Source organism: Rhipicephalus microplus, chromosome 8 (assembly GCF_043290135.1).
Source record: "Rhipicephalus microplus isolate Deutch F79 chromosome 8, USDA_Rmic, whole genome shotgun sequence".
NCBI classification, from domain to species: Eukaryota; Metazoa; Arthropoda; class Arachnida; order Ixodida; family Ixodidae; genus Rhipicephalus; species Rhipicephalus microplus.
In genome coordinates this window covers 64,030,535-64,056,854 of record NC_134707.1, presented here as the reverse complement: position 1 = coordinate 64,056,854, position 26,320 = coordinate 64,030,535, and the positions used below count along the sequence as shown (strand labels likewise).

The window sequence follows — 26,320 nt, the reverse complement described above, 5'->3', positions numbered from 1 at the left end:
GCCATCTGGGCCTGTTGATGTACTACTAGGAACCCTTTTCTCAGTCCTTTCCCACTCTCGTTGTGAAAATGGAGCCATTGCACCACTTGATTCGTCCTTGTCTATTGTGGTGCATAAAGTACGTCTTTGTTGAAATTTTTCTGTCACCCTTGTTCTTATATATTCAATAGCTTCGTCCCCTTCTAGCCTAGCACCTTGGGCTGTAGTTATAAAACTCTGCTCTAGACTCGTCTCCTTTCTTAGGGAGTTTAGATAGTTCCAAAATTTTGCAGCTGCCTTTCTATCTTTTTGATGTACTTCTGCCAGCCACTGAGCTCGCTTTCTTCTAATCTTTTCATTGATCAGAAGGGATGCATCCCTTCTACAGCTTAGAAAGGTTTCCCATTTTCTTTCAACATCATCTGTCGGTTCACCCCGCTGCTTAGCATGTCTGTGTTCCCTAGAGGCTTCCTGACGTTTTGCTATGACTCTCTTAACTTCCTCATCCCACCAACTTTTGGGTTTGTGTCTTCTTTTCCGGGGTGACTTGTCACGCGTCTTAGAAAGCTCTAGCTCAAAGAGTCTAATTAGATTCGTGTGTGTCCACACTGTCTTATTATCCTCCGTGATTACTTTCTCAATTTGTTTAGTGGCTATTTCAATTTGCCTTTCTGGATAAAAATTCTCCTGCAGTTGCTTATCTTGTCTCCTTCCCACTTTCACTGCTCTTCCAAAACTTAGCTTGATACGTTTGTGATCACTACCAAGACTTCTGGAGCCACCTTCATCTATGTGCATTCCCTTGAGCTTATCATGCATCCTATGTGACATCAGTGCATAATCTATCGTCGACTGCAGCCTTCCTACCTCGCATGTTATTTGCCCTTCACACTTCTCGGTACTGTTGCAAATGATCAAATCAAGCCTTTCACACATATCCATGATCATTTTGCCTGTCGGGTCGGTATACCCATCTATATCTTCTACGTGCGCATTCATGTCTCCTAGTATAATTATCTCGCACTCTCTTTCTAACTCCTGAATGTCCTTTGATATACACTCTACCATTGCCTGGTTTTCATCTCTGCCCTTTGCTTCGTCCACAAGTACACGAAACCAAGGAGTGTCATTTCACCTGCCACTTTCCCTTTTAGCCATAAATGTTCCTTGCACTCCTGCTTGATCCTTTGCCAGTCTGTACTTTTATGAATGAATGCCCCAATACCACCTCCCTTTCTGCTGCCTTTTGTTCTATTACAATATTCCCACGCGTAGTCCGGATTGTTCGGAGGTTGTTCCATGTCCCTGAGATGTGTTTCCACAAAACCGTATACTATCGGCCTCTTTTCCCTTAGCTGTTCTTCTATCTCTTCCCACTTCAGCCTGTTCCCACCACCCTGCATGTTAATATACCCTATGTCTGAATTGGCTCGGCGCTCGTGGCAACGTCTATTTATGCCCCGGACTCTACCTATCTTAGATATTGGTGCCACTTTGGAATCGTATCTGTCCGTACCACCTGTCGAAGAGTCTTCCTGGTTTTTTTCTCGTTACTAGCTATCCTGCACTCCGAAGGGCTCGCTTGCCCCCCAAAAAAGCTACTGGGCGTCCTGAAAGTCGCCAACTCACCTCATAACCTAGCCGCCCATTGAAGTGAATTCTGTCTCGTTGAAAACCACCCTACCTATGCACCTCTCCGTTCATTTCCACCACCTCAAAGCGTTTCTCTCGACTCATCCGCCATATCTCTTGGTTTGCGTTGACAACCGCTTTTTGCAGGTTGCTATCACGCACCGGTACCTCCGGTATCATGCATATCACTACCTGTACCTTAGCAGAGGTGGCGCGCATGTCATCGACGCCTTTCGCCAGTGTGGCTGCTAGTCTTGCTGTATCTTCATTTAAGACAGCGTTTAAACCGCCTGAAATCATCACGAGGTTTCGTCTATCAGCTGTAGTTTTGAGTTTTGTGCTCGCTTGCCTCATGACTGCTTCAAGCTTGCGTCCTGGGAACGCCCCTACTGCAACCCTCTTGTCCCCTCTTACCCTCTCTTTGATGGCTTCTGTGCATCAATTTAAATTCGAGTCCCCGGCGATTATCACATGCTGTGACTTCAGCGAGAGCGTCCTGCACCTGGGGGCTGCTTGCACCTGTGACGCCGGCTGCTTTGGCCCCTCCCAGCCTCACCACTACCTCGCTGAAGCTGGGCCTTGGACAGTTGAACCGGCTACACCTGTTTTTTCCAAACTTGCTTGCTCTTCCTTCTCCACCGTTCTGGTTGCCGGTTCCCTACTGTTCTCTCCGTAGGCCGCTTCTTTGTTCAGCTTCGCTAGTGCTTCCTCGGTGGACTTAAGTCTTTCTCCGATTGCCCTCGTTTTCTCTTGCTCTGTCGCCAACTCAGTCTCGAGCTCGGCGATTCTCATCAGCAGTTCACTCTGGGCAACCATCATTTTCTCCATTTTTTTCCTCGACCTCACATTGCGTACACTTTGCGTCAGCCTCTTCTCCATCCGCTTCTTTGCTTGGGTCCACTTTCAAACCCACTCCACATCCTGAACACTTACCGTCTTTTAACCATGTCTTTCTGACACCAATTGTCCCTATACTCGATAATTACTAAACTCAAGCCCTGTACTACGAAAAAAAAAAGTCTAAGCTCTACTACAAAACTTGCGTGTTCAATGTACGCGCACCTCCCCCACGGGGTGGCAAAAGAAAAAAAAACAACAAAAAATTCAAACACACACCCGCATTAACTAATAAATACCTGGTTACTGGCCCCCGAAAAAGCCGTACCATAAAATAAATGCTACGCAGATTTCAACCGCTGCCTTATAATTATAAAGACAAGCTCAAAACATGCAAAAACACTTATCTGCGCCGTGATTCTGGAGCGCTCAAAGAACACGTCCGTCCACCGTGACAGCCCGAACTGAATTCGCGTGGACAAGTAGCGGCCTCTCACGGCTATCTCGGTAACTTGATTTCTTGGTCACAGACGCACAGACAATTTTTCGCTCACAACCAACGGGGCCGACGCCGGCGGCGGGTTTTCTGCGGCACGAGCTCTTTAACGCGTTAGTATATTCCCATTCATTATAGGCACCATCCACCGAACAGAGGGAGCTGTGTTGCTTACACTGGTCCTTCTCAAGTTTGCGGACGGTGGCCGTTAGGGGCACGCATAAAACGTACTCACGCACGCAGAATCCCGGCGACAATACGCCCACTCACACAGGAAAGGAAGCGTGCGCATAGCGTTCCATTTGTTTCATTTTGTCTGAACCCGCCTCATTATCGCTGTCTTATTCTTACGATTTGCGTTCTGGCACCGCAGTCACAGAGTAAAACTCCGGTGCATGGTGCCTATGGCACAGCAGCAAAACTGAATCCCTCGCCCACTTACCTGACGTGGTAAAAGGCACGTGATTATTCACGTCGACACGAGTGGCGGGGCAGCGTTAGTCATCCTAGCAGTGGCGGCGGGGCTGGTTTAGTCACGTGGTGTGCGTTCTTCGCTTCAGGGCCAAGTGGAGACACACCGCGAATCTCGCTCGACTAAGCCAGCAAAGGTTTTTGCCTTAGAAACTCACTGCGTCTGGCAACCGCCTAGCTCATGTAGCACGCGCTGCGCAATGGAGACCGCCGCTCACAACATAGAGTTTCAGCCTAAAATAGCCTAAAATATTAAGCCTAAAAGAGCCTAAAATATTAAGGTGACGAAGCGTGACAGCCGAACATTTGCCGATTGTTGTTTCGATTGGGTTTCGAGCAGCTTCATCACTCCAGTTCTCTCAAGCCTTCAGAGGTTTGCTCCTTGAGCACCCAAGCGGCACCAAAATGGCTTCACCATCGGCAAGATTTTGGGTGCATGGAACCGCGCATACAAGGTAATGCATCGAATGGGCTCAATTGATTAAGACACGGATGTTACTCACCGTCTTTGATGTTAAGCACATAACTACCGCTTTATCGACGGCATGAGTGACAATTCTTTCCTTCTCTCTTTCTAACTTTATTACTCTTACCCCCTCCCCAGTGCAAGGTAGCGCACCAGGCTCAGCCATGGTTAACCTTACTGCCTTTCTTTCATCCTTATTCTTTCTCTCTCTCTTAAAGCCAAGCGAAGCCAGAGCGAATGTAAATTACGAAGACTAGGCAAATCCCTGTCATAACCATAATTTCCGTACTCGCTGAAGCGCTATGCATTGCAGCTCCCATAGACACTAAGCGCCATAGTTCTCTCTAGTGTATATTTAGGAAACTCATAGCAACCGATGCCAGTCTTAGCGTCCTATGGCAGCTTAGAGCCGTGGGACGCAAAGAGCACAGCTGGTGTGACGTCACGCATCGTCTTTGCGATGGAGACCGCCGAGCCATGGCCTCCAAGATAGCGCGCCCGTCATCTCGAAGGCCATGGTCGAGCATAGCGACAGATGGAGACGCAGCGCGTAGCCTCCCGTGGCAGTTTGAAGCCAGCGTCACACACACACACACACACACACACACACAGAGAGAGAGAGAGAGAGAGAGAGAGCATAAGGTAGAAAGAAAGAGAAAGCAAGCATCGCGACGACGTAAAACGCCACCTAGAAAATGCATTTTCTGTGGAACTAAAAAAAGGATTTTTCTAGGTGACATGGCCCCATACCGTACCACGTAATGGAGGTCAGTGTACCGCACCACTTGGTCAAGCCGTGTATGTGCGGTAGCTAAGCCACGCCCACCGATGAAGACATCGCGTGCAACCTCCGCTCTACCGTACCTAGCCTGGCGTTACTCGATCGAGCCGAGATAGCAATGGGGAATCCCAAGAAATTTCGTACCCCACAGAAGAAACCCCTGGATCTCGAAGCTAGACGTGTGGGTCACGAGGAGTACGAGCAGCGTGGTGCCTCGGCTTCACTGCGCCAAGCTGACTTAGTGCAAACGTCAGGATGTTTTTCTTTCTTTATAAATTTGCGGGATAGCTGCGACTGACGCCGGTTGCTGTGGCGGAAAACTACGTCACCAAATTAGGCTATCGATGCCAGTTCATAATGGCTTGCGCTGTTAAAAGGGTGTTTTAGGTTAAGCGAGGACTGACACAAAGTTTAGCGGCTGAGACATATTGTGCGATATCGATTCCCGTGAACGTTCGTAGATTACGTACCAATACGCTATGTGGGGCCAGTTGCTGCATTGCTACTTCAAAAACATGGTGCAAACTAAAAGTGAGCAGAACAAAGAAGAGACAGAAAAAGCGTCAAGGATTGGGTTTCTTTCTGTCTTTTCACTTCGACATTGGCGTACTTTCGAGCTGTTTCATGCAGCTTTTTTTTCATTGGCCCAATTACTCACTGTAAAAGTGTATGAAGTAAGTGAACTAAACTCAACATATTCATATGCATCAGACCTTTATGTAAAGTAGGTTTTGAACATTTAATAAAAAGACGCACTGATCAAAGAAAGCATTTATAGACAGTAAGAGAGATACTCCCGTAGAAGATTGTTCAATGGAATTATAGATTGCTTCAATGGAATGTATTTAAAGGTCTCTGGTGTACAAGCGACAATTAGATGTTTGTATATGGCCTCATACTAGCCTTTTGCTAAGGGGCTGTGCAATATTCCCAATCTATTTGTATTTATTTCACACCAATAAAATTCAAATTCAGACTTCAATTACTTTTTTAAAGGGAATTACACTAATATGGCGTCAGTAAAATTTCATCGCATATTCGCATATACGTTGCAGCATGTTGGATAAAAATGTTTCTAAAGCTTTAGCTAATACTGAGTCGTACCTTTTTGTGCGTTATTAACGATGTCCGCGATCTGCTTCCTGGCTTCACGAGCCGTTTCAATGGAGTTTCTCAAATCCTGATCATGCAAAAAGGAAAGAAAAAAGGATGACAAACATTATTCCGTAGTTTTTTACTGATTTCATTACATAATTCATTTGTATTGAAGTACTACTTTCTCAATTAATGTTCAGGTGATAAGGAACAATCATAGTTTCGCAGAATATGCACACTAATGTATACACTGCATGTACATCAAACTACCAAAACAAGTATGGTGAAATTAAAAAGCGCGTTTCAAAATAGCGCGAAAAGATTAAAAGTAACAAGCACTTGTAAATGCAAAATATTGAAAAAGGCAAAAAAGAAAACAATGCACATTAATAAAAATGAAATTTAATTGTATTCATCACACAAAAGTATACAAGCGATGCTTTTAGAGGAGTGGGGTACCGTGAGTGTTATATACAACTAAACTTCGCCCCATTGCGTTATATCTTCTATTGTTATACTGTAAACTTGAGTAATAACACATCAAGTGTAAGGATATACACACCTTTAGAAGTTTTCATAACTTTTCACGAAACTGTCCTAATAACGTGTTTATACGCCGCCCGTCGGGCTCCACGACTCAAGCGCAATGTTGATTTGACATAACTGCTCAATGAATCGTTTTGCATGCTATTATTACTATAGCGATTGCACGGACACTGCAGTTGAATTGTAACCGTCAGCGTTGCCGTGAGGTTCCGTATAAAGCCAAAGGGCGGTAACACTGCACCACGCATCGTATGTTCTAGGTACATGGTTGCCACTAACTTTGAAGCGAAATTCCCCAAGCGAGAACTGAAAAGTCGCCCAAAGTCGCCATTTTCTTCATCTTTCGCCGGAACCTTGACACTCTATATATGAGTGGCATTCCTAGTAATAAAAATTGCTAATTACATATAGCCCCGTGGAGCACAGTACCATTTATGATCCCCATATTATACTGAAGCTTTTATTGCCAGTCACATCACCCGCTTTATCACGATAGTGCTTAGTGGGTCACACCACCCACTACACCACTTGAGCACTGAGAAAGGGTATACGCATTCACCAGCAGCGTCCCTGAGTGCCAGCGCGTAATAACGAAAGTTTGTGATGGTTTCAATTTTATTTATTTATTTATTAGAATACCCTCAGGGCCCGTAGGGCATTACAGAGGGGGTGGGTACAACATATATAATTGTAGCGAATACAGGGCGAACCAGTCGCAACAAGAGAGAGACGGCGTGCGTAGCCTTCGTGCAAATTTAAGCAATTAAATTGGAATGAAATCATGCGTCCAACTTTCGAACGAGTTAATTACAAAACACCGCAAATAAATCCAAAAGTTCTGCGTAACCATGGCAATGCCCGCACCACGCTCTGGTCACGCTTACGTCACACATCCGTTTGAGTGCAGCTTGAGGGCACTTCTTGGCCAGCCCTAAAAAGTATGTTAATAACAAATTTAAACTCTACATACCAAATTAGGGGGTACTACATCAGTGAAAAAGTTGACACGCTATTCAAGACAGTTGGAGCTGTGGTCAGAACACGCGGCTTAACCCTCACCCAGTCACTTCAGAAGCGAAACGTTGAAAAAGCTTAAAACGTTTTAAAAAACACAATAACAAAAACATTGGCCCCGTATCTGCGTGTTACTCTGTTAATGTCATCGTGAGACGATAGTCTTGCATCTGGAGAGATTGAAAAGAAAACGTTTATTTGTTATTCTGCGCAAGAAAATTGGTGAATGGTATTCTGAAGGCACTGCGTTAGAGTGCCTCGAGCGTGCAGCGGAGGTGAACGAGCGCTACAAGTCACGTCACTTGTGAGACATGAGTGCTATCTGGCAGTTATCTTGGAAAACGAAGCGCGCGGCTCTGAGACAGGCGTGCTCACCCGTCTCAAAGGTGAGAAGGTGAAGAACGCAAGGCGACGGGTAGGTGCCACCACCGTGTCGTCTTAGCAAAGTGTTGCCTTTTCGTGCAAGCGTTGCATGGCCAGCGCAGCGTGGTAAACACTACGGTCCTTAGAATTACTTATGTATGCCTTTTCTAGTAAAAGACGCACATACAGAATATATACGTGTTGTCATGGTGCCTCAGATACGCGCAATAATTGGTTTTTAATTGACAATCGCACAAGTACGAACGCTGAATCTTGAGCAACATTTATCATGTACAAGTAGCTGAAAACTTCCTGGCCCAATGCTCCTCTCCCACTTTTGCCAACGCTCTTCAAAGTATATCTTGATGCTAGCTTCCCTGCACTCAGACGATGTCCATCCAATGTCACCCTGCACCCCCTGATTTGGGGTAGTCCCGTGTGCTCCCAAAACAAGTTTACCTATGCCACGTTGTTTAATTTCCGATCTTGCTTGAAACTCTGATTTTATACACAAGAACGCATTGCCGAACGTCAAACCCGGGACCATGACACTTTTCCAAATCCCTCTCACAACGTCATACATATTGTAATTCCACAGTGCCCTATTTTTCATTACAGCAGCATTCCTGTTACCCTTAGTCATTACGTATCTTTCGTGCTCCCTTAGGTATTTAGCCCCGTCATTTATCTATACGCCAAAATATTTGTATTTATTCACTATTTCTAGCGGGGCTTTCTGTATCTTATGCTCACTGCCTTCGTTATGATTAAAAATCATGATTGCCAAATTTCCTCGCTGAACTTCAAATTGAACTTATCTCCTTCATTACCGCAGATGTCTATCAATCTCTGCAGATCTCCTTGTCGGCTAATAATACTATATCATCCGCATACATCAATGCTGGCAATGACTGTTCAACGTGTTTTCCGCGCTTGGCAAAAAAAAGGCTGAAGCCGACTTGACTCCCCTCTAATTTGGCGTCTAGTCCCTGTAGATACAGCACAAGTAACAAAGGTGACAAGAGACATCCCTTTTGAAGCCCACGTTGTGTTTCCATATGTTAAGATACTTGTTCTGCTTATTTGATAACTACCTTGTTACTTTTATATAGATATCATTTAGAAGATTAGTTATTCCATCTTACACATCTAGTGTGTCCAGTATTCCCCACAAGTCTTCTTGAATCACACTTTCGTAATCTCCCTTGATATCTAGAAATACCAGCCACTGGGGCTTGTGTTCTTTTTCCGCTGTTTCAATACACTGCATCAATGAAAACAGCTTGTCCTGCGACCTTATTCGTTTACGGAAATTATTTTGTAATCTCCCAGCACCCTCTCATTCTCCACCCAAGTCTGTAATCTTCCCTTTAATATCTGCATCAGCAGCCTGTAAACTACTGATGTCATTGTTATAGGGCGGTAGTTGTTTATATCAGCTTTGTCCCCCTTTCCTTTATAGATCATGCTCATCATGCTTACCTTCCACCCAGTGGAGCTTCACCATCCACTGTTGCTTTGCTCGCTGCCTCTTTTAATGTTTGCTTAGAGCTTGATCCTAATTTATTTATTATCATAATTGAGAGGTGGTCAAGGCCTGTTGATGCGTTATTAGGAACCTTTTTCTCTGCTCCTTCCCTTTATCGTTCTCCCAGTGGAGCCAATGTGCTGATTGGTCCATCTTCATCTGGTACGGTGCATGCAGCGCTTTCTTGGTATTTGAACTGTTCTGTAATCTTTGTTTTTATATATTTCATTGTCTTCCAGATGTGGCGTTAGGTATGCACGCGCTCTGGTAGTAATGTCGAGAAACGAAAGCTTTTATCAAACGCAGAACCGGCAGGAGGTAGCATAAACGTGTCATTTTAGCAAAGCGTATAGACAGACAGACAGACAGACAGACAGACAGACAGACAGACAGACAGACAGACAGACAGACAGACAGACAGACAAAGTACTTTATTCAGGTCCTGAGGATCTGCGTTGTAACGGCCCCGTTTAGGGGGAATCCGTAGCAGTCGCGGGCCGCTCCAACGTAGGGACCGGAAGACCGTGGCCCTCCGCCCTCTCGCAGGCCCTCTGGACAGCCCGAAGTTGAACCAAGAGGTCGCCGCTGTTAAGGGCTTCCTCCCAGTTCTCTTCTTTGTTGAACTCTGCGTCACGTAACGAAGGACATTGCCAGAGCATATGAGGTAATGAGCAATACGCCTCTCCGCAGTCCGGACAATGCGGCTCGATGTTGGGCGAAAAATGACTGAACCTGCCTCGCGAAGGGAAAGACCCCGTTTGGAGCATCCTGTAGGCCGATGATTGCGGTCGCGTAAGTTTAGGATGAGGAAGTGGAAAAGCCCTCCGAGATAGATGATAATGAGTCATGATCTCGTGGAAAGTGAGTAGCGAGTCCCTGTATCTTCCGGCGTCCCCGCCTGCGAATCCGCCGGGACCGCCGCGGTGAGCGATACCTCGAGCATGGTCATGGGCAAACTCATTGGTGTTGGGGACATCAGGATGTACGTTCGCCCCCATGTGGGCCGGGAACCATGTTATGGTGTGAAACCCGGCAGCCCCCTCACAGCCGAGGATGGCCGCTGCCTCACGCGAGATCGAGCCCGAGGCGAAAGCCCTAGTTGCGGAACGCGAATCTGTAAAGACATTAGGACGCGATGGGTCCTTCATTGCTATGGCGATGGCGATTTGCTCAGCCATCATTGCCGAAACCTTTCTAACCGAGGCAGAGCATAGGAGTGTGCCACTATGATCGACGGAGACTACTGCAAAGCGATCCGAACGCCCGTACTGGGCTGCATCGACAAAGGTCGCGAGATGCGGTCTGTTTGCAACTGATTTTAATAAGGAACGGGCCCGAGCTATGCGGCGCCCTACATTTTATAGTGGGTGGACATTTCTTGGAAGTGGAGCTACTGAAAACGTGCCTCTGATCGAGGGTGGTAGTGTTACATTACGCTGGTTAGTCGCCGTAGGACTGCAGCCTATGGATTCCAGGATGCGCCTACCAGCCCTCGAGGACGATAGTCGCACAACCTGAGCCATCTGCTGGGCCTCGATCAACACCGAGAGGGAGTTATGCATGCCCAATTGTAGGAGCTTCTCGGTGCTAGTGTGTATAGGCAAGTCTAGCACTCGCTTTATGCTTTTGCGCATTAGTGTATCAATTCTTGCCTCTTCTCTTTTGGACCAGCGCAACGCCGAAGCGACATAATAATAGAGAGTTTTAGTACTGCGGAATGGTGCTACGTACGCATCACGCAAGCGCCTTGCGTTACGTGGCGTCGTTTGCCACTAATCGGCTTTTAGTACGCCGTAGTACCAGCGTACGTAACGAGCGTGAAGCGTGTTGCGTCATCTGGTAGATCAAAATAGAAGCACGTGTTGTTGACAGCCAATGTGAGCCAATCCAAGTGTTATAGCCAGATTATGGCCATATTTTAAGCCACCGAGCCGGTCGGTGCTTGCCTTCGATGCTGCCATTTTGCAAAACGAAGTCTCACGCTGTCGCGAACTTGTTCGAGAGCGGCGTGATCAGCTCATACGTACGCACGCACGCATCTCATGCGTGCGTACGTAGCGGCTGCGTACGTAATGCGATACGTGTGCGTTGCGGTCTGCGCATGCGCACTACGCAGAACGTGGCGTCCTTACGTACGCAACGCCGCCACGTACGCAGCGTACGCAGTACTAAAACTCTCTAATGTGGCTCATGAGAAATGCATGATAGAGCCGAAGGAGATTGCTCTCGCTCAGTCCACCCCTGCGGTTCGAGACCCTGAGTATGAGCCTAAGCATGTTCTCCGTCTTGGAGGTGATGCGGGCTATAGTTCGTGAGTTGCCCCCCTTGGACTCTAGCAGGAGTTCGAGGACCCTGATGGAGTCCACCCTGGGTATTTTCTCCCCATCCCGTGTGTATAAAGCTATGGGAATCTGTTCTAAAGGAGTGAGGTTCCTCAGTCCTTGTCGGGTGGGTCTGTATAGTAGTAACTTAGGCTTTGCCGATGACAGGCTCAGGCCCGAACCGACTAGAAAGCTCTCCGTGATGTCTAATACCTCTTGAAGCGCCTGCTCTACCCCGGCGTCGGACCCTCCCATGCACCACACGGTGATATCGTCCGCGTAGAGAGCATGGTTAACCCCGCGTACCGTAGCGAGTCGCTCCGAGAGGCCCTTCATGGCAATATTGAAGAGTAGAGGAGAGATAAATGCCCCCTGTGGGGTGCCTCTCGCTCCCAAGGTAAATTCCGTGGATTGCATTTGACCGATCCTAATGGTAGCCCTGCGATCCCTGAGAAAAGACCTAACGTATGCGCGGAACCGTTGTCCTACACCCATAACCGAAATTGCCTCAAGCACAAACTTGTGCGAGATAATATCAAAAGCTTTGGCTAGGTCTAGAGCTAGTATGCCTCTAGTATCCCTGGTGTTGTTGTCAATAATTTGTCTTTTGATAAGGAGCATCACGTCCTGTGTGGATAGTGCAGGTCTGAATCCTACCATATTCTGTGGAAATAGCTCTCTGCTTTCTATGAACTCGGATATCCGATGGTGAATCGCATGTTCGGCCACCTTGCCTACGCAGGACGTAAGCGAGATGGGTCGCATGTTCTCCAAAGCCAGAGGTTTGCCTGGCTTTGGGATGAGCGCTACCGAAGCTGTCTTCCAGGATTCGGGGACGTGCCCAGTCTCCCAGATTTTGTTGACTTCCTCGATAAGCTTCTCGATGGATTTGCCATCCAAGTTACGTAAGAGCTTATTTGAGATTCCATCCGGGCCCGGTGCAGAGCGCCCGTTGAGCTCGTGGAGGACCTTCCAGATTTCTGGTTCAGTGAAAGGTGCGTCCAGCTCCGCCACCATTCCACCCCTGTAATGCGGATAGTCCGCACCGCCGGAAGGGCCCAGCGGAAGATAGCTGTCTGCTAACCTCTTCAGGAGGTCCTTTTCGGACACTCCCTTTGCTTTTTGGTTGTGAACGATTCTTTCAATAGCCAATCGCTGATTTCCCTTCGACTGTGACTCATCAAGTAATTGTTTGAGGAGGTTCCATTTGGCCCCCACTCTCATCTGTCCGTCAACCGAAGAACATACTTCATTCCACTGCTGTTTGGAGAGTTCAATAGAGTAGGCTTCGATCTCGCGATTGAGTTGCGCAATTTTCTTTCGAAGTCGGCGATTGAGCCTTTGCGTCCTCCACCGGGACAGGATGGAATTCTTAGCCTCTAAAAGATGCGCGAGGCGTGCATCCATCCGATCAACCCTCAGGTTCGTTTTGACAACCTTGGTCGCAGCATTAGCATCCTCCTTAAGCCTTGCAAAGAGGCTGTCTAAGCTGTCGTATTCATCCTGGTCCTCCTTCCGCAATTTACGAAAGGCATCCCAGTCCGTTACTTTAAATTCCCTGGGGGGAGCTGCATTGACTGCTAGGGTAATAGCCACTAGGAAGTGGTCGCTACCTAGATTCTTTTGCAAATTTTGCCACCCTGTTCCGGCGACGTTCTTGACGAACGCCAAGTCTGGAGTTGTGTCTCGGACCACCGATGTGCCAATTCTTGTCGGGTATTGCAGGTCCGTAATCAATTTAAGAGAACAGCTAGATACGGCCTTTAGGAGGTTGTTGCCTTTGGGGGACTGCCTGGCGTATCGCCAAGCGTCGTGCGGAGCATTAAAGTCTCCCGCTACCACGATGGGGGCCCCCCTGGCCAGAGCCACCGCTTTTGCCATGATCGAAGCGAACCCCTGCCGCTTGTCCGACGGCGAGCTGTACACATTCATGAGGAATACGCTGTTCTTGAGCCAGCTGTTGGGGATTATTTCGAGGATAATGACCTCAGCCTTGCTGTTGCCAAGCTGTAGTTTGTGTTCATGAAAGGAGCCCTTTTTTGCGACCAAGGTTGCCAAACCGCGCTTCCCTTGCTCGCGCACCGAGACGACTCGATCGCCCGGAAAAGTTAGCGCATCACCGAGAGTTTCCTGTAACATTATTACGTGCGGTTTGACCGCCTTAGAAGCAATAAATTGCAGCAGTGGAGCCCTGCGCCTTTTGAAGCTGGTACAGTTCCACTGCCACACGACCAGTTCATTAGTGTTGTCCGCCATAATTACTGTTCTGAGACAGCCAATCTCCTGTCGGGTTGACTGCTACCACACCTGCAGGCGACTGTGCCCTGTTCGGGCCTTTCGGAGGCGAGCTACCCGTAGCTAGCACTGCCTGTGTACCTTCAAGAGACGACACCCTTTTCAGTAGGGTAGTCATGCTATCAGCCAGTTGTTTAATCGATTGCTGCATGCTTTCCAGAGCCTTGCTGTTGGATTCTGTCTCCATAGCATCCCACTCCCCTTGGGGGGGGGGGGGGGTGAGGCCCTACGTTTTCCCGAGCGCGCCTGCACGTCCCCTGGTGGGGGAATCTGTTGTCTCTCACCTTGCGAGGAGTAATGTTTGCAGAACGACTCAAGGTCAGCCCTCAGCTGTTGAATCTCTGCCTTAAGGCAAGCATTCTCTTGGATCAACTTAGCTACCCTGGGGTCTTCCTTATGCTCTGGCAATGGTACCTGCGTTACCTCTGGTGGCGGCGCCGCTGGCTTCGGCTTGGCTCGATCCGCCCAGGTAGGTACTTCCTGGATTCGTGCCCGGGAGCAAGAGCGCCCTTTCGTGCGAGCGCGGCCCCTGGAGTGGTCGCGCCGGCGGCCAGCCGGCGTGACGGAACGCCCCTGCCTGGGAGCACTTGCCACGCTGGAATCCCTTGACCGGTCCTCTTCGGTCAGCTGTTGCTGAGACTTTTTGACGCGCTTTCGGTGCCGTCGTCTTCCCCGTCGCACGACGTAAGGAACTTGAAAGCGTTCTTTGCACGTTCTGTCCGCCGTCGAATGTGGGCCTCCGCAAAGGGCACATTTCGGCGAGCACTGGTGATCGTCGGGTGGAGACACGAGCCCACAGCCCCTGCACACCCTCTTGTTGGGGTTGGGGCAAACATCAACCCTGTGACCAAGTCCTCCACACGCGTAGCACACGTCGGTTTGGCGCTTGTAGAGCGTGCAGCGCAGCATGCTGACGCCGCATATGACATAGTTTGGTACCTTCATGCCGTCGAAAAGCACTACCACAGTGGTGGTGTTCTTGATCCTTTTGGCTTCTAGGGCCTGTGGATTTCGCTGGTTGACGATCATCGTTTGGAGCTGGGCCTCGCTGATGTCAGTGTCCACTCCTCGTATGACTCCTTTACAGGTGTTATCGGGGGCCGCGACATATACCGCCACTTGGTACATTCCTTCGCTTATCCGAATCTGTTGGATCGCGGCGTAGGCGTTTGCGTTCTTCTTCTCCGGTGTGGAAACTACGAGAATGTTCTGGGCGATGTTTGGGCAAACGATGTCCCCTTCCGTCCCTGCCGGGGCAAGAGCAGCCGCCATGGCAATAGCCTGTGCGAGCCTAATTTGGCTTACTTTTCTGACGTCAAGTTCGTCCCTCGGCCTGACAATAATTCGTATGTGGTCCCTCGGCAGCCGGGGGAGCCTCGATGCAGCTGCGAGGCGCTTCATTGCACCTTGCGGGGCTGCCGTGCAGCGGCCTCCCTTCGAGCCCACATGTGATGCGTTGCCCGCAGAAACTGGCGTTTCTACACGAGCTTTCTTGTTCCTGCCCAGCGCTTTCGTCCAACCCGGGCGATTGGCTTCTTCGTGAGAGATTTCCTCTCCTTCCACCATCTCTACTTCGGGCATGTTGCCCCTTTTCTCCCGCCCCTCGCCGTCGACGCTAGGCTGAGCCCGGTAGGGTTAGCCGAGCCGCGGCGCGTTCCACAAGAAAAGTTCTAATAATTCGGCAAAAGGACCACTCACCGAAAAAAGTCTGGTATCAACGTGATCCTCAGAAGAAACTGCGTCGAATGAAATGCAGCTCCAGCACAGGCACCACAAAAATCCTAACAAAAACATTAACAGAAACGGGAGCCTATCTTCTCGCGTCCGCATTGGTCGGCGCCCCCTGCGTCTCCCAAAGCGTATAGAGAACGCCCGCTTTTTCTTACATAACGTTGCATTTTCAACGCAGCGTAAGGATGACTGCGGTCTTTATAATTACGTATATATGTATTTTCTATTAAAAACACACACTTCTCGATACTCACGTATTGATGATGTGCCCTATATATGCGTAATCGTATACCTATAGCTTTTTCATCGACAGTGTTCACACATACGAACGCAGCCACCGGATGACGATGACTGGGCGTTGAGCAAGGGCTTAAACTTCTGCCGGGTGGCTGGGTAAAGCGACAGATAGACAAACAGACAGACAGGCCAAAATTTCTGCTTTGAAGTATGCCCAGATCGTCTACCGTCTTGAAAAGTAACTGTGGCCTTTGCTACTTCCGCGCTCTCCCGTGTGATTGGATTAGGTGGTGCTTAAAGAACCACAGGTGGTAAACATTTCCGGAGCCCTCCACTACGCAGCCTCTTTCGTAATCATATCGTGGTTTTCGGACGTTAAGCCCTAGACACTAGGAAGCTTTCGAATGGGTGCAGCTAAAGTGGTTGCTTGGGCGTGTCGGTACGACATAGTGAAAAAACAAACAGAGTGATAAACGTGAGACCAGACGAAGAAGTACACACAGAAAGCGCTTCTTCGTCTGGTCTCTCGTTTTTCGCGCTGTTTGTCTTTCACTATTTAAAATAGAGCCTGCGCGCTTCGAATACCCCCTATTCTCTTGATCACTCCGTACTTTGTCTGTCCAGTGCAGTTCAGGACTCTCAAAGCTATGTTGTGTAAGCAAGACCCATGCTTACGCGTGAAAACTTAGTTCGGGATACAAATGCCACGCAATATGCAAGGTTCAGATATTCACCCTTGTTTAGCATCCGCTGGTGCAAGTCATGAACTGATGTGTTCATCTCTATCGCTTGCCGTCGCCAAGTCAGCTTTTGGACTGCGAAGTATCCGTAAACATGCTCATTTTTGGTGGTGCCCTCTTAGAGGCCAAGTGGCTTTGATCTGGTAGTGAGAATGCTACGTTAATGGTAAAGCTGTTGGTCCCGTCAAAAGTGTATATCAAGATGACTATTTATGACTTGACCTCCAATAAAATTTACAATACCTCGAGTAAATTATTAGGGAGAACCAGCAACACAGACGCTCACCTAGAGTAGTATCTGACCCGTAAAAGTTGCCACATGGCACTCGTCGGCAGTGCGGAAAGAGCGCTCACTTTCCATGGCCGCACGCCGATGGTTTTTCTTCTCTCTACTATACTCGCAGACAACTTTTATTGGCAATGAAGTGAAAACTACAGGGGCGGAGCTTCTGCACATGCACCACTACGTGAAGTAGTCCAGAATGACACGCGTTCCGTACAACTGCGGAAAATGATGGCTGTGCGTGACCAACAGCGTTTCATATCGACGCAGATGCTGCTTGGCGTACGAGGTACACTTGAAAGGCGCGGCTTTCTCACGCGTTCAGAAACTCGAAGCGACAACGAGAAAATAAAGCAAATGCAAATATCTTACTGCTTTGAGCTGCGTCCTGTGTCAAAAAGATGCAAGCAAGAAATGAAGGCAGTATATTTCATGCCTATGGCAAAATAAGGGGACAGTTGTGGGACTACAATAATTAGCGGTAGGATGCGTCCAATTCGGCTCGGTAGCCTCCGATGCATTGCCGAGAAAAAGTTGTCCGCGACCATAAAATTGCGGCAGCCGCCGCCATCGTTTCGAGCACATGCTTTCACTGTTGATAGATAATTTCGACTGAAGCATTTTTAGGAGCGAAGCTGCTTACGCCGTGGGCTGTTCGTCTCGTGTTTGTAGTAGTAGCCACTTCTCGTTTAGTTCTTAGAATATCCGCTGGATGGCGGTAATTGTATATGATAAATATATGATGAAAAGATGCGAGATGGCGGTACTTGGAGTGTTCACTACATCAACGGGCGGACAGACAGACGGACGGACGGATGAATGGACGGATGGACAGACATACGGACGGACGTGCGGATGGTCGCACGAATGCATGGTTGCGTGGACGGATTCATGGACTGACGGTCGCGTGGAAGGGAGCACGGACGGACGCTTCGCCCCACTCATCATCATTCACTCCGTGGACATGCTGTGATTTTTTTAAAGCCCCCATGGTCCCTATCTAGGAGCCTTCGTCCGGATAAATTCGATGTTTCATATTCCGGAAAACTCGTCACAACATTGAAGAAGGGAATAATGGCTCGTGCTTCTATAAGCTCAAAATTGAGGTAGACAACACGGAAGCAGCCGCGCTTAACGCAAATAGCCAAACAGTTATTTATATCGGCGAGCTTTAACAGCACCGCAACACAGGGGACTAAAGTATCTGCGTCGTAACAAGGTTTATACTTGTGTACATGAATGTAGAAACCAGTGATAGAGTGTGGAACACGAAAAAAGAATAAAGTTTCTCTCTTTACAAAAGCGCGGCTTCTATATTTCATCCATGTTGCACGGCTCACTGCTCTCCCGTAGTAAAGTCCGTTTTAGCGGGACGGCTCAGTGCTCTCCCATAGTTGAGTACGAAGTACTCGAAATCGTTAACATTTTTTTCTAAAACGCATCGTTGTGTACAGATTTTTATGTCAACAAGGCCTCATCACTTAGGAGACCCACTAGAAAGCCTAGTGCACTCCCATAGCAGAGTACCAACTACTCTATATCGTTCACCGCTTTTTCTAAACACATCTGTAGACGTCCAAGGCATACAAAGTTTGAGGTGCGAATACCATTATCCAAACGGCCCGGAGAGCTGAAAGTCGTAGGCGGCTAGATAGATAGATCGATAGATAAATAGATAGACACATAGATAGATAGATAGATAGATAGATAGATAGATAGATAGATAGATAGATAGATAATTTGTCTTTATTTAATTTTAATTTTCAGTGCATAGTGATACATACGATCACGTTTCTGAAGGCATAACCACGTTCGGCCAGTCGTGCGACGTGCCACTTCTTGTAAGCCAATTCGATAGCAGATTTTTTTGTGCGAATTAGACATAACCAAGAATGAATTCCGAGTAAGGAGATATTTAAGTACAACCTAATTGTGAGGAGTTACTGCAACACACATTAATTTAACAATTCTCATGTTACTCCTAAAGCAATCAAATATTGAATTAACGTTGTATTGATTTGACACATTTACAGAGCGTTCTCTATAGATGGCGTCGGAAAGGGTTAAGGCTCGATCGTATTTCTTTGGTGTTTTGGAGTAGGAACTAAATTTCTAGTAAGCAGATATAGTAGTAGATAGTGGTCCTCGGTCGGGAGGGATATAAGCGTACTACCACTTACATCTGGGGTTAGCGTAATGACGTAGAGTAGTGGTTGACAAAAGGTACGGACAAAGTTATTTCTAGTTCTAGATAGTAGCAAAAGGCAATAAATTCGTACAAAAGCAATGTCGTGTTAGCATCACTCACCGCATAGCGTCAACTAGAACTGACAGACCCCGACGTCTGTCTTCGCATGTTGTCTGGAACATCACTCTTAGAACAACACACATATACAATGATATATCCATGCGCGTGCCATTACTAGTTTTTTATGTGCCCTATTTGTCTCGTTGCTCACTTTTTGCACAATTTTTGCCTATTAAGTTGTCTTTTTCAATACTTTTGTGAAACGTTGATGCAAGAAAAGGAACCAAAAGCGGGGCATGATAAATAAGAGACAAAGCATGGGAACCGCAAGTGATAGTAAAAACGGAAGTAAAGTCTTGTCAAGTGCGTTTCTCTCAGCGCTAATGGCGTTCCTCGTAAAGGCCTGCGCGTTCTCACAGTACTTTATCCGAGAGAGATTTATGTCCGAAAAACATGCGTTTGACTACAGCACAGACGCGGGAGCCGTGCATTGGCACTCTTGGCGTCGTTTATGACTCTTGAAAAAATGTAGGCAGGGTGGTAGACTGTGCCAGAGGAACACATGTCTGATCACAACAGGCTTGGTCACTATCGGTAGCCGACCCATTTCAAAGGGCACGTCCATATGTGTGTGCACAGTTCCCCTACAGGGACGGTTCATCTCAGTGTTCCCGCCCACTCTATTTGTCAATGTATAAAGCTATATTTGCCCCCCTCTGCCGAGTTGCAGCGCCCCTTCCTATTATATCAGTGTACAGGGCTGAAATGTTGCCCTCCCCCCTCCTTAGGTGACTCCTTAGGTGACTAAGGAGGCAAACACCGCCATGCCTCCATCGCTTGTACACGCGTATAGGCACCCGACAGTGGACCAGAGGGCGCGACGAACCTCTTTGGGATAAGGCCCCTGTATTTACACGGGCCTTAGCCCCTGTAAATACAGCTAAGGCCCCTTTAAATACAGGCCCCTGTAAAGGCCCCTGTATATACAGGGCTAAGGCCCCTGTAAATACAGGGGCCTTATTTTGTAAATACAGGGGCCTTATTTTGTAAATACAGGGGCCTTACTTGCTGTATATACAGGGGCCTTACTTTGGGCCACCTCAGCATTGTTGGTACTGACCGCCAGGGATACTAAGAAAATGGAACGCTCGCTGAACACAGTGACACGCTAAAGTGTCAGTGCCCTTTTTAGCCTGTTTCCAAAGAACGCTTCCAGGGCGCTTACATAATCAGCCGTGACCGCTTGCCCACAACTAAAAAATAAAATTATATGCACGTGCAAGTTCGGTTTTGCTGTGTCTACTCGCTAGGCTACGCATTGGAAGACTCCGTTTTGCTGCGCCTAACCGCTAGGTTGTGTGTTCTGGCGCTACCATCAGATCTCTTAAACTGCATTGCCGGCTGCCTATGGGCATGTCAACAAAGATCATCATTACAGTCTCGGCCTGGGCAATCTATGGATGAGTTCGCTCTGACGTCCGTTCCACCAGTTGCTGGGCTGTTCTGACAGGTGCGTTCGAGGTTCCGTCGTATGGCACTCGTATTGCGTTTAAGCACATGCATCTAGCGGTATGCACTTACGCCCACGCCGTTGAGTATACTGGATTTCATGAAATTGTGACCTTCGTGCATCACGCGGACGCTGTTCTCGTGCGCCACCTGCAGCCGATCCGAGCTGCCGTAGAGCCAGGCCAGGGACAAGCTGCGTTCAACGAGTGGAGAAGAAAAGGTTTGACAATTAACTCGCTGTACTTTTTGTTTGACTGAGTTGATGAAGGCAACTTGCGTTTTAGTAAGGCATGTGGCCTACCATATGCTGGTTAGTGCTGGTTATTTGCGGGTTAGTAAGGCATCACAAGCTGAATTTGGTTGATGTCGGCCAACATGTCCCACTACAAAAGCGTATGACGACGAGGAAATGACGCTGTGTTTGATAAATAAACCGCACACGTGAGTCAAGCTAGTGTCGGTTATAACTCAGAAGTCAGCGGCATTTCCTCCTCAAAGGCGGATGCCCGTAAGCCTTGCAGCAATGGGCGTTTGCTTTAGACTGACCTCATGAGTCGGAGGCCCGTTGGTCCTGCCTGCTGAGAACATTGTCAAAAGGGAGAGCTGGATTTACTTTTTAGTCGCTGAGGTGAACGGCTGCTGCGCTTCACTTGCCTGAGCGGAACCTCCCCTAACTACAGCTAACTACGCTTGCGGGATTGTGAGCTCCGTCAAACATGAGGGTAAATTCGCTAGACTTTTTTGACAACTTCCCATGCACGTATTTGCTAAGGTCGAAACAAATTTTGCCAGTTATTTCGCGAGGCACTTTTTTAGTCGATTTTCTGGCTAATACCAGATTTGAAATAAGGCCTTAGAATTGAGAACGCACCATTTTTTGTGCACCGATGGGTAAAAAAAACTACATAAAAGCAAGCTGGGCGTGCGAAAATGCTTTCAATAGCTCTGCATGACAGTAAACTTCCACTTGTAGTGAGCTTCATATAATAGCTTAAGAATGGACAGGTGTAATTTTCAAATGTTTCTACGTGCGCGAAAATGTCTTCATCGATGCATGGAGGCGGCATATTGGTGTTGGTGATAGCGGAAATATGTGCCTCCTTACAGTTAGTCGCGAGTCAGTGCTAGTTCGGGCTCGTTCATACTTTGTGTAATGCTGCATCAGTGTGCCTTCGACGTGATTGCATGTACCAACTCGCTCCAACGCAGATTCTTGTCACTCCTGCATAGGTAGGCAACAAAAGCGAAGCTCACTCAAAATACATATTATGCTTAGGCTTTACTCGCAGTCAGGTTCACCAAAGGTTCCTCAGCCCGACACACTTTGACTCCATGTCACCGAAATCCGTATTCCTCGCACGGATTCAGTCTGAGACTCACGGTTTGATCTGAGCCTCACAGTACGTCTGCGTGAGTCAGCTCCTGACTGTGGTTGCCAATCCATGCCATTGTGTAGAAGCCACTTGGTGGGATCTTTAGGGCAACATTCAGTACATATTCGCTAATACTTCTAATCGATGACCGCATGGAATATAAGAGCTCCACTGTGGTGCCTATAAGGTGGCAAAATTAAAAAAAAAGAACTCCATGTCTACGTGCTTCTCTGCGAATGACGTAGAATTATAGTCCTATGTCTAGAGAGGGGGAATAAAACGGATATTTGGCGTTCTGTGCGAGAAGACCGGCGAGTACTGCGTGAGATATGGCGTCATCTGGCAGTTATGGGAAAAAACTGAAGCTTTTTTTTTTTTGTACGGAGAGCTACTGGTAGGTGGCAGCACCGTGTCGTTCTAGCGAAGCGTAGAAACACCCGCTTTTTGTGCATAGCGTCAGAACAGCTTATAAATAATACGGTCTTTTAGAATTGTGTATCTATGAATTTTGTAAATAAAAGAGAAACACACTACCTAATAACTGCATAATGTTGTTGCGCCTCAAATATGCATAATGTATGCTTTATGATTGACCAATCAAAGTGGACGATTGGGCCAGCTGGTGATACGTGATCGAAGCATCCAGTTGGTGATGGGCCAGTTATTGATACATGATCTAAGAAACCCAAAAACTGCGCGAGCAAACCATCGGTTGCCCTCCTAGACAAAGACCTGCCAAATGGCGCATGTGTGAAATGAATCAGATCCTTTGCCTCATGCTTCGGGTGTATAAAGTTTGTCGCTTGTTCAAAGGCTAACTTAGCTTTTTTTGTCTGGTTGCATTAATAAATCCAGTGCGAGATAAATGAACCTTCAGTTGATAGTCTGCGCTTGTGCTTTCTTTTTCCCGTCCGTGTTTTCTTTCGCGTAGTATACCGAGATAGTTTGATGGACAACATTCAGAAGCATGAATGCAGCTACCAAATTGAGATGGGTGGGTATCGAGCATGGGTTCAAATCTTCACCGGATAATTTAATCGTTGGAGAGACGCACCAACAGACAGAAGGACAGACAGACCAAAATTTTTGCGCATTCTAAGAAGGACTGTCGTCTTCTAAATGAAACACGACGCGCGTATGCTCACATGTTGAGGCCAGTGAGCAGCGTCATGGTGGCCGTGTGCAGGCGCAGCGCGAGCATGTAGTAGCCGGTGATGTTCTGCACCTTGCGGCCGCCGAACGCCCCCACCATGCGCATTAGCACAAAGAACAGGCCGCAGAACACCGAGCCCAGGAAGAAGCCGACGCCGATGGTCACGATCAAGGCCAGCAACGGCTCGTCCGTGAACAGCTGCGTGCGTCAGTCGGATTTGAGACGAAGTATTTCTTCAGTTTCGCCCTTTTTGCGGTGGCGGTACCAACCAGGCAGTGGTGAATACGAAGTGAATTACACCAGGGCACACCGATTGATTGATTGATTGATTGATTAATTGATTGATATATGGGGTTTAACGTCCCAAAACCACCATATGATTGTGAGAGACACCGTAGTGGAGGGCTCCGGAAATTTAGACCACCTGGGGTTCTTTAACGTGCACCAAAATCTGAGCACATAACCGAATTGCGGTTATGGTGAGGAGGCTGTTACATAGACCCTGTTCATGGATAGATAGATAGACAGACACATAGATACATAGATAGATAAATAAATCGACAGACAGACAGGTAGGTAGATAGGTACACACACACACACACACACACACACACATACATATATATATATATATATATAAATATATATATATATATATATATATATATATATATATATATATATGTATAGATAGATAGATAGATAGATAGATAGATAGATAGATAGATAGATAGATAGATAGATAGATAGATAGATAAAATCACGACACACAGTAGTGGGCTGCTGTTAAATGTTTTGTAATGTGATCTTCCAACATTATATCAAGACATGTAGCCATTTTCGTTCCAAGGAGTCATGAGGCACCCTTTGACTTGGTGAAAAACATTTGCTGCGGAGAGTATAAATAGCTATAAAAAGCTCGCCTACACCTTGTATTCATTGGTCACAAAAAGAGTTTAAAAGGGGAGCGATGAGTTGACCAATTTCCGTTATCTCTATCCCACCATTTCTCTACAGAGACCGGTGCTCACTTGCTCGAGAGCCGCGGGTGGCGTCTGCATGCTGTCTGACCTAAGGTCTCTAGATGAAACAAGTTTCCAAGGTAGCGACACCCTCCCTTTTCCTCCTCGCTTATTTGCCTGAAGCGCCCCCTAGAAGGTTTAAAACTTTCATCCAAAAGCGAATGTTTGGGTTCTGTTGCTACGGTGAATAGATGTAAATGAAACAAAATGGAACGAAATAAGACGTAGAATAAACAGTTACCTTTATAAACATAAACGGCACAACACAAGAGCAAGCGGGATGTGCGTTACTCAACCGGCAACGTTGTGCAGTTCTATACTTTACACCACTAGCCATGGCGTCACGCGTAGTACATTTTAGTTCCACGGCCGTGGTATTTCGTCCAGTTCTAACTAGTCCACTTCTCCGATTGTGTTTTGTTCGTGCTGTGACACAGTGAACGTGCTTCTTGCTGGATCCTGTAAGTGGCCACAGGGCGTGACGTTGTGACGATTGATTACAACCGGCTTGCGCACACGCAAGAAAAAAAACTACGACCAGACTGGTACGAACACTCCTCCAGCAGCACTGCGATGACGTTTTTTTTTTAATGTGCCCATTTGGACAATCGTGATGCCAAGTGATTCTGATGCGGTGCTGGGAACTTCCTGAAAAGTGAGAGTTCTACTGGTGAGGTGCCTCGAAGCAGCGCGTTTCGGCTCAAGCGGGAACTGGTCAAGAGTGAAATGTTTCTGAAGGTGCGTTGATTACAACCTACAGCTGCTCTGTATACGTGCACACCCACACGTATTTGTACCAACAGGCATGCACTAGACACGCATTAGACGCGCGCCTGGCGTTTCAATAAAAACCGACAAGTGAACTCGCTTCGCAGATCCGCGTCTACATACGTTGACGGAGTTGCACGAAAGCATTCGCGTGAAATGGTTCATAGTTGCACTTCATAGTGCGCTTCATCTCGGAAAGCACGAGGTAAGTTGAAGAGAGCGAAACCATTTTCTGTTGTTTACGGCAACGCAGCATTGCTGAAAAACGCAGATGTTGCATTGAACGAGCATGGCGAAACAATCTTGGTCGACTTAGCGCACACCGAAACGCTCCTCCTCTTCAGTTTATGTTCTGGCTACGATTTTGTCTTTGGTACCGACGAGAATCCGGCTGGAGCCATATGCGCACGCGTACTCGTTTTGAACCTTTTGCATAATAATAAATAACACCACCAGCCATTTGCAAGATCACGTGCAAGTAATGCGCCAATTACAGACGCGGATGGCAGAGAAAAAGAGGAGTAATCGAGAGAGTGAGGAGGACGGCTCGAGAACAATGAGTGACGCTACCTTGTTTCATCTAGGGACCTTAGTCTGACCACAGGACGGATGGTGTTGACCAGTAGCGAAAAGCCACAGCACCCCGCGGCTTCTTGCCACGGAGTGCCACCGCCTGCTAGAGCCGAGCTTCATAGTCTGCTAACATTACACAGTAGCCACATTAGTGCGCACACGAATCGCAATACGGGAGAGCGATCGCGTTCCGCCTCGCTCACTCAAGGTTATGATGCGTGCTGCTGATGTAAGTTTTTTGCTTAGAGCCATCCTTCCCTGGATAGATTGCAGGGTGTCCGTCGGGAGAAGAGAAAAAAAAGTGCTTGAAGCATGTGATAAATTTTCGTAACTGCAACAGTCCTTTAAAGACTCGAAATATTTTAGCGGCATTCGATTCTTGAGGTATTAAAAACACCTGCGCTTGAACGGACAGTTATACCAAGAACACCGACACTGAGGTCATTCCATGATTACTTTGAAAAGTTATTCAGGACTCCTCCTAAATGCTCTCATGAAATTTTAAATTTAATTCTAAGCGAAATACTTACGGCGACCATGTAGTCGAAGTAATCCGTTTCCAATCCATCCTCCCCCTTGACCTCGACAATCTTTTTGATGAATTCTGTTTGCAGACAAACAAGGTACGCGGTTGTTCGCATTGCTCTTGCACAACAACACTGACCTTATCCGACATGTGTCGGTAGTGCGATGACGTTTAATGCAGCTCAAAACTGTTCGCTGATGCAATGACATTATATGCTTAGTTAAGAGGTGCTAATAAACGTGGGCGCTGCCAAACCTGTTAGTTTTGGACCACTATTTTTGTTGTTTATGCGCGATACGGTAAGTTATAACGGCACGTTTTCGTAATGAGCCA

The 26,320-nt window shown here is 47.4% G+C and overlaps 1 protein-coding gene across 1 annotated transcript in view; it reads right to left on the bottom strand.

The window, feature by feature from the left end:
- The window catches only part of LOC142768269 (uncharacterized), a 43,015-nt gene that overhangs the window by 12,981 nt on the left and 3,714 nt on the right, over positions 1 to 26,320 (bottom strand). The window contains exons 2-4 of the mRNA XM_075870223.1: positions 25,992 to 26,065; positions 23,091 to 23,296; positions 20,645 to 20,765 (exon numbers count right to left, since the gene is read on the bottom strand). Of these exons, the coding sequence (XP_075726338.1) occupies positions 20,645 to 20,765; positions 23,091 to 23,296; positions 25,992 to 26,065 (401 nt within the window). The remainder of the gene's footprint in view (positions 1 to 20,644; positions 20,766 to 23,090; positions 23,297 to 25,991; positions 26,066 to 26,320) is intronic.